This window comes from Pygoscelis adeliae, unplaced genomic scaffold, assembly GCF_000699105.1.
Source record: "Pygoscelis adeliae isolate BGI_AS28 unplaced genomic scaffold, ASM69910v1 Scaffold414, whole genome shotgun sequence".
Taxonomy (NCBI): Eukaryota; Metazoa; Chordata; class Aves; order Sphenisciformes; family Spheniscidae; genus Pygoscelis; species Pygoscelis adeliae.
In genome coordinates this window covers 586,865-596,024 of record NW_008824673.1, presented here as the reverse complement: position 1 = coordinate 596,024, position 9,160 = coordinate 586,865, and the positions used below count along the sequence as shown (strand labels likewise).

Sequence of the window (9,160 nt, the reverse complement as noted above, 5' to 3'; positions counted from 1 at the left end):
GGCTGCCTGGGAGGAGCTGCAGCACGGGCAGGGCGAGCTGCCGCCACGCTGCATGGCGTTGCACGGGCTGTCCGGGCCCACCTTGCATAGTGTCAGGGGTGCTCCATGTGCCCCCCCTTGCACAGCGCTGTGGGTGCTCCATGTGCCCACTTTGCACAGTGTTGTGGGTGCTGCGTCCCACCCACCTTCACAGCATCGCAGGGGTTTTCATGCCCACCTCAACATCAGCCCCGCAGGCATCCTGGCCCAGAGCGGCAGGCAACGGCGCCGGCTCCAGCAACCCCAGACACGCCACAGCAGTGCCACAAGGCCTTTACCCAGAAAAACCAAAAATATCCCTGCTCAGTACCCTGCACCGCCCTCTCCCCTGTGGTTTTCCATCTCCGTCTGCTGGGGGGATCTTCCACGTCCCCCATCACGCTCGCTGCGGTTGTGCCTCCCCGGTCCCTGGCTCTGCCGGACGCCCCTGGCCATGGCTGCCAGCGGGGTCAGCTGATGGGCTGGACGGTGCTGGTGAAGTGACTCCCCCAAGGTGATGGTGCATGTCAGTGGCAGAGGCAGGAGCTCAGCACCGCTTCCGAATCCCATACGTGGGTCCTCAGGGGCACCGCAGCACCCAGGGGCACGTGCTTGGCTTTGAAGATGCTGCGGCCGGGCACGGCTGCCTCAATCCTGCTGGAAATCCAGATTTGGTGCTCTGCATCCTCCTTCGTGCTCTCACAACTGTTCTTCCAGGAACATCACGTGCTCAGCAACTAATTTTAGCTCAGAATAATTGTTGCACATCCTCGGGTGTCGAAAGCCGGCAAGACGGCACCGTGCATCTGTCGAGTTCCTCTGCAAGGAAACGCCTGCGTCCTCGCAGGGCTCCGGGGCTGGAGGGGCAGCCGTGCCCCAGCATTGCTGGCCCCCGCTTATCTGTAAGCCCCAGCCAGGGGCTGCAAAACTCAGGGGATTAACCCACGGAGAGGAGGAATTAGCTCAGCTCGTTGCAGGTCCACGTGGGAAAGATTTAGGACTAGAGGGTTCTTAATAATGTGGTCCCCGGTGTGGGTCTCCGGGGTGAGGATGCTGGAGCATCACTGGGCTTTCTCGCCTCTGTCGTGGGGCTCTGGGGACCGGGGAAGACTGGGGTTGGAGCTAAGGTGCAGGAGCAGCGGGGGTAGCGAGGCTGTGTCTGGTTGTGCCGTTGGAGATTGGCTTTGGGGTCATCGGAGCTGGTGGGAAGCTTTCAAGTCCCTGCACCTCCAGCCTGAGATGAACAGGGACACCCCAAGGCCTGGGTGAGCCCGTTTTGATAGCTGTCTTTACAGCTTTCTCATGTGAAGCTGTTTATCCCCCCCCGCCGCCTCAGTTTCCCTTCTGTGATATTGGAAGGTGGCTGGAATGGGAACGTCTCAACAACAGCCACAAAATCAGTCTGTATTTTTCCTGAGACGGTTATTCTGCATGAAAATGGAGGGGGTGAACTCCACCTTTCTCCTTCATCACAATTGCCCACCAGTACAAGGATTGCTCAAGGGCCCCAAATAAATCCCGGGAGGTTCAGTCTCCCACAGACAAAGAGGGACACAGGGAACAGACTGAAACTGAACTATCTGAGTATTGTCCCAAAACACGAACAGATTTTTCTGTGGTGAATAATACAAAAAAAATTGACAATCATTAGAAGACCAATTTCCCATCGAGAAATTGCTTCTGTAGGAAATTTCCAAGCAGCCTTGTTACTGTTTACCTCCCCTGCAAGTGCTTCGATGGGGACATCCGTCCCCATGCTCCCAGCATCCCCCGCACGTATCCGGACCACGGCGTGGTGGGACGCGGGGATGGCTGCAGGCAAAGGCACGTCCCAGCACCAGCAGTTTCCCAAGAAGATGCGATAGAGAAAATTACTCAGCAGAAGTGAAGAGATTAGAGCAGGAGCTTCAGAGCATTTATTTTTAAACCGTGGTAAAAAATTGAGTTCTTCCTTTTTGAGGCTCATTTCTTGTCTAGCCATAGCAATTGCAATTAGATGCATTTCAGGGGCATTAGGCAGTTAATATATTTATCAAATTATTAACGTAATTTAGCATGGCTTTAGCTGGGAACAACTATGCCTTGAGAGGGTAAAATGAGAATTAACCACTATTAGCTTGCACCCTCTTGAAATAATTTCGTGTTTCATCGATGATTAATAAGTTGCAGTTTTTTCTAAATGTCCGGAGAAGCGACATGTTTCTTGCCAGCTGGTCACCTCCAGCAGAAGACACTCGGCCACTCTTAAAGTCCCTGTCCCCAGGAGACGTCGTCTGGGGTGTCCTCTGGGCTTAAAGGGAACGAAGTGCATTCAGCATGGTAAAGATAAGATGGTCTTATCTTTAAAGATACGGTGTATATTGTATTCATGTAGCCCTGAACACGCTACCTTGCTCCTGCCTAAATGCGTGAGGCACGACCGCCCGTGTGTTCTCCATAACATCCAGCAAGGGGGGGCTGAGTGGGGAAATGTCCGTGCCCTCCGTGTCTGTACGGGGCAGGAAAGCTGTTCCGTATATGGTTTGTGGGGTTTTTTTTTCTTAATGGGCGGCTTGCACATCTGCCCAGATGAGACCATCTCCCTGTGAAAGCTTCGAGGTGAGATTCCCCTTCTGAAACCATGCAGCTGCGAAGCCAGTGTGTTTCCTGTCCAGGGAGGGGTGTGAAGGCTGTCGGCAGTGAGCCGGGCACGGGGTGATCCCAGCAGCGCCCGGGATCACACATGAGCACAGGGCATGGGGTGAGCCCTGGGCTGCCACCCGGCTGCATCTCAGATTTCCCTTCTCATGCCTGCAAACTGGGTTCGGAGCTGATGGGAAAAGGTGGTCAGATGGATACCCCAAAAAAGGTCAATGGGCAGGGACATAACCCCCTTAGCGGGGTTAGAGTGGCGCGGGAATGGTGCTGTGGAGCAATGCAGGCTGCTTTCGAGCGGGGCTGCAAGCTGCTGCATCCCTGCGACCCACCAGGGAAAGCAGGGCCGTAGGCAGAGCACAGGCAGGGCCCGAGCGCCTGCTCCTCTGCCTGCGCAGGGCTCCCAGCAGCTCTGCACCGTAAGTGGCTTCCCCACATCGCTGGGGCTGCAAAACTATTGCAAGTCCTTTTACTTGTAATACATACACACGGTCCTTCACACATGTCCCCAAGCAGGCAGGGTGCCCGCCAGCAGCAGGGGCGGCGAGAACTGCGAGTGCTAAAGGAGCAGCCGCTGTTGAGCCTGCTTGAATCAGCTGGAAACGAGAGCCACGGTGGTGCCAGGTGGCTTCTAAAAGGGTTGGTAGCACTTGGGTTTACAGCAGTGGAGAAACACAACCTCAGCGCAGAATGCCCCTGTCTTGACAACACTGGCAGCTGATGCCAAACCATCTCCCATGCCGGGCTGCAGCCGCTTGCACCCTGCTGCTCTGCGGGTGCTGGGGTGATAGCAGGTTTGGTGCAAAACCAGTGACGCCTTTTCTCTTGGTCTAGTAGCAGAAGCTACTTATTGTGCTACGCTGCTGCTGTCCTGATCTTGCCCCGCAGTTCCCCTGCCGTCCAACACTCTCAGCCCTATTCTTTGACATGAAAAACCTGGTGGGCGCCTACAGAATAGAAATAACCCTGTTGCATTTCTCTCTCCCTGTCTCTTTTCTCTTGACTACACAAAAAGGGCTCGAATGCCAGAGACCGAAGCGCCAGAACTCGAGCGATGACATTGAGGTCCTCTCCACCGGGACGCCTCTCCAACAAGAGAGCCCCGAGCTGTACCGCAAAGGGACCACCCCGTCCGACCTGACTCCCGATGACAGCCCGCTGCAGAGCTTCCCTGCCAGTCCCTCCTCCACGCCGCCCCTGGGTCCTGCCTGCAGGAACAAGAGCGCTCACTTCTCCAGGCAGGTCTCGGTGGATGAAGAGAGGGGTGGGGAGATCCAGATGTTGCTGGAGGGACGCGGCGGGGATTACTTGCGCCCCAACAGCTGGAGCGAAGAGAAGGTCGGCGGGACTCGCGGCGTGAGAAGCGGGACGCTGCGCAGCGGTCAGCTGGGGTCAGCCTCCGTCCCTGAAGACTACAGAGGTCGGAGCGGAGGACACAAACATTCGGCCTCCAACCACAAGCAAAGAGAGAGGTGGACAGATTCCCCAGCCACGGTTTCATGGACTTCCCACCACAGGTCCCACAACCACAGCTCAGGGAGCTCCAAACTGCTTGAGCTAGATGAGGAGAAGATGAGCAATTATGAGATGGAGATGAAGCCCCTCATGAGGATGGATTCTTATATGCAAGAGATTCACACCCAAAAAAGACACTATAGCAAAGGGGGACCCTGCAGGAGCATGGCTGACGACCACCGCGGGGAAGACCGGGGCTTCGGGGTTCAGAGACTGAGGTCTAAGTCCCAGAACAAAGAGAATTTCAGGCCAGCTTCCTCTGCTGAGCCCACGGTGCAGAAACTGGAAAACCTGAGATTCGGGGACAAAGCTGAGCCTCGGCTACTAAGGTGGGACTTAACCTTCTCCCCGCCACAGAAATCCTTACCTGTTGCACTAGAATCTGAAGAGGACAATGGGGATGCGCTCAAATCCAGTACGGTAAGTAGGCAAAATTGTGTGTTGAAATCTGGCCGAGAAACCCGGTGCAGAGCTGTCGTGGCGCTGCAGCGGAGTGGAAAGGGAGGTTGCTCTGCTGGCAGGGTTGACCCCCGAATTACCGTGGGTTTGTGCCTTGAATCCCCCCTTCTCCTTTCTCCCATCCTGCATAATAGCGTGTGCTAGAAGTTGGTGTGGGGTTTTCTCCGCAGACTGTCTTGGTGGGAACAGCAGGTTTTTCACTGGAGGATGTGAGCCGCAAGTTTGAGTTTGTTTTGCAGCCCAGCCCCGGGGCCAGCAATAAAAATACATTATTGCTGGGATTTTGAGCATTCACCTGGTGGAAAAGCTGCAGGATTAGGCAAGGCGTTGGTGATGCTTCCTTGTGGTTAGGTTATGGCAACAGAGCTTCACATTGGCCCAAGAGTGTGGCAGGACCCTGTTGCAACATCAGTGCTGAAATCCCGGTAGCTGGGCATTGCGTCAACCTGCAGCGGCTCTCCATCACTCTGCTGCTACGTGACGGCGCTGCCTGTTGAAGCGGTGGCCTTGTCACCGCGTTGTACTGGAGACCTGACCCAGGTGGAGGGGGGAACCGTGGTCGTGGAGCAGGGGACATTGCAAAGGGGTTGCATTCCTGAGCTGACCCTTGCTCAGGTTTTCCTGTACTGATCTGCACGGTTCAATACAGCTCGTGTTTTTTGGTGTGCGGATGGATGCCACTGAGCCAGGAGGGGGTACAAGCCCCTCAGTGGGGGGACGCAATGCAAAAGGGTCTTGGCAAACTGCAGTCAAGAGGATGCAATTCAGGAAGGATACCTAGACAGGGAAAGCAACAGGCAAGTACAGCAAGGGTAGTGGGCTATTAGAGCTCTGCAAATCAGGATGATAGAGCAGATTACAGCCAAACGTCAGTCTGTACTATCACTCTACTGTGAAGAGCACAAGTAAGCAGAAGCAGAAGCAGAAGCATAGCTTGTGGGACTTGGAGGATAACCCCTCGTGAGACATCCAGTCCTGGGCTCCTCATTTCAGGAGAGATGAGGAGACGTTGGGCATTAACAACTGGCTGCTGGGAAGAGCTGGAGGTGTTCAGGCTAGAGAAGAGGAGGCAGAGCGATCTTCAAACACATAAAATGGCTGCTGCAAAGTGGAAGGGAATAATCTGTTCTCGATGAACAGAATTAATGGGCTTAAATTCAAGCATTAGAGGCAGTGGTTAGCCATTAGCCATTCCTAGTGAGTTGAGTGCTGGAATAAATTGCCTAGGGAGGCTGTGGTGGCTGGGAGGGAGGAGGTGGTCTAAAACCTGGTTGGACATCTGCAGCTCAGATATAGCTTGGATAGAGCTGAACCTGCCTTGGCAGAAGGCTAAGCTGTGTGATTTTCAGGTCCTTTCCAGCCCTGGTTTTTGATCATTCCTGGACTTACCATTGAGAGCAGCCTCCTCACTTATTCTCCCCGTTGGTTTGGCATTGCTAGGGGAGGTCTGAGGGAGTAGTGGGGAAGCCAACGCCGCTCCGAATTCCCCCTTGTCGCATCAGTGCCAAACACAGGGCAGGGCTGGAGGGGTCTCCTGCTGCTGGATGTCCCACAGCCCAGGCCAGACCTGCACAAGAGAAATGGAAAATCTGCAACTCTCAGGTGGCGACATTTCAGGCTCCGGCAGAAGAAAGGAGCTAAATCACCCTGTCAGGGTAGCAGAAGATGATGCTGGGTTGTTTGGGAGACAGGGATCATGGAACTGAAATTACATTTCTCAGTCACGCCGAAAGTTTGGGCTAGCAGCATCATGGTCTGTACTATATGATTACTGTGGCCATACCTACAGCATCCCTGCTCCTCCAGCCGCCTGCCGACAGCTCTGCCAGTAGAGCAAAGGTGTCGGCACCTGCAGCCAAGGGATGAGAGCGAACGGGTGGGAGAGAGGAGGGAGCGGTGACATCTGCAGCCTGTGAGCAGCCGGGATGCAGGAAGGACTAAACTACAGATCTGCCACAGTTACCCTGCTGTGGCTGTGGATAAATCACCCCCCCACACACCCCCCCCTGTAGCTTTCTGGCTTCCTATTCATCTTGCAAGCTTCGGCGCAGGCTCGAAAGCACCCACACAGCATTTAAGAAGAGCTGAACACAGTGTGTTTGCCGGTGGACTGCACCGTAGGACACATCTTGCCAGTCCAGAAAAAAAAGCGAGCTCCAAGTTGAAGCCAGCCCTGAGCACACACCAGTGAGCAAACAAGTGGGCGCCGAGTCCAGACCGGGCTGTCCTTACCTGCTAGTCTAGATGCCTGTGAAGCACTAGAGAAACGACAGGCAGCATTAGGAGCCTGACAGGCTTTCAGAGAGGAAAAGCAGCAGCAGTAATCGCATGGACATCGACACTGTTGAAGTCTGTGGGACTCGCAGGTGGTCCAGCACCTTTGATAACGTGACCTCACGCGGCGGCAGGGAGCTGGGAGAGACACGGGTCCCAAAGGAGGAATGAAACCGTCATTTCTCCTCGCTGAGAGCCAGGCATTCCTCGGGGAGATCGCTGGCACAAGCGGTCCTGGTGTCTCGCCCCCACCCAGCCCAAGTTAGACGCGCCGCCGAGGCTCCCACCTCGCAGGCAGACCCCAGGCTGCACGCCAGAGCCATCATACATAAACATCCCGCCCGGGGAGGAGGGCTTGAGCTGCAACGCTGGAGGTAGATAGCCACTAATGCAACAAAACATTAATGGCTATTTTGAGTGAATCCCGGGCAATAAGGAAGGGGCACAGCCTGCATGGAAAGGCGCACAGAAAAGCCATTAGGATGCACATCATACTTTTTTAAGTGCTGTAGCTGTGAAGCAGCATGTTCAGTTTTCTCACATTCATAACCGAGGGTGGAACAGATGGCGAAGGTTTGGGAGGAAGCTAATGTAATACAGAGGAAGAGATAATATGTGGATTTAAATAACCTACAATGCCAGCAACAATTTGTTCTAGCAAGAACTGCACTGTGCTAGCAGGGTTTTGTTCCATGTGGCCTGGCAGGGAAGAGGGTCATCGGACAGGAGCAGGGGAAGGAGGTGTAGGAGAGAAATGGGAGGTGCAGTGATTTGTGTTCCAACCTCCTGCCCAACGCCGTGACCTTGCCTGCACCTGGTATCAAGGATCTCAAAGCACTTCAAACTTCGGCGAGCGTAGTGAGTCCCTGAGGAAGAGGAGGGGAAAGCTAAGGGGGAAGGATTTATCCCACGGTCCCCACATCCACCTCCCTCTGTGCATGCTCAGTGACACAGGGCACTTGCATGCTTCGTCCTGCAAAAAGCACTGCATCCTGCTCACGCTCCAGATCTTTTCACGCAGAATTAAGGCCCCCCAACTTCCCCAAAGCCCCATTTCTCACGCTAGCCTGAAATACCCCTCCCCTTCCAACTCCCAGCAGCTTGCCTCCAGCGTGCAGGCGAACCACAGCTCCCGGGAAGGGCTGGCTGTGCGCACGCGTGTGCGTGCACGCGTGTGTGCCCACGCCGTTTCAGCTTGCATGACAGCCCGCTTCCCTGTGATCCACAGCACTGCCATCTGTGAAGCTGCTCACTGAAAAGGGCATTTCTCATCTCCCAGACAGCTGGGCTGTTTCAGAAAGGTGCCTGCCAATGAACAGGAAGGATGCTCTTAGCTGAGGAGGGCTATTTTTGCCCTACCTAGAGTATCCCTGCGCAGAACTGAGGTCACCCTCATAGGTTAGCTTGTTTTAAAAATAATCTGCCATAAACCAGCTCTACACACGCCATCAGTGAGCCCGGTGGGTTGGCTCTGCGTTGGAGTGCCAGCTCCAGCTTCGGGAGCAAGCACACCTCTGTCACTGCTCGCAGGAATGGGGTGGGGTTGCAGGTCTTGCAAAAACGCGGTCTTAAAATTATCACTTCTCTCCCCACACCTCTTGATTTCTGTCTTAGAAATGAGGCTGGAACAGTTCGGGGAGGGGGGGGAGAGTCCCTCGGTGTCCAACCTCTTGCAGTGTGTGCCCAGGTGGGGATGCAAACCTCTGTAGAGGAGTCAGGCATATAGGTTGCTATATGAGCTATAGAAAGTTTGTTCTTCTTGGTCATTTTTCACCAGTCCCTTAAAAAGAGGCTCCCAGAACCCTCCTTCATTGGGGCTGCACATCAGTAATTGAAAATTGCTCTTATAAAGGTCATTTCTTGAGGCCACCGCTCAATAACATGGATGAAATTCAGCGCTGCTTGGTGTTCGCTACCAGGGGACTTTGGGGGTTCAGGGTCATCAAGCCGGCACTCCAGTCATACAAACGCTTTAAAATTACATTTAAAGCCACCTGATCTTTCTGTGTCTCTGTGTGCACTGACCCCTGCACGCGCAGAACAAACTCGCGTCAATTGTCATCGTTCAGGCAGATGAAAACGGAAACCAACGCGCCAGGACCGGTGTCGGTGTTGTCGGATTAAGGGACTTATATGAACGTCACCATCCCTTCTGACCTTAAAGACCCACGAGGCACAAAGCTCAAGCCTGTGCCTGAATGCTTCACAGGTTCCTAGAGCCTTTGAGAAGATCTGAAACGGGAAAGGAAAAAAGTAATTT

General features: G+C 54.4%; 1 protein-coding gene across 1 annotated transcript in view; it reads left to right on the top strand.

Annotated features, from left to right (window-relative positions):
• JPH3 (junctophilin 3) overlaps positions 1-9,160 on the top strand; it is a 58,461-nt gene that overhangs the window by 40,982 nt on the left and 8,319 nt on the right. The window contains exon 4 of the mRNA XM_009323040.1: positions 3,668-4,587. Within this exon, the coding sequence (XP_009321315.1) occupies positions 3,668-4,587 (920 nt within the window). The remainder of the gene's footprint in view (positions 1-3,667; positions 4,588-9,160) is intronic.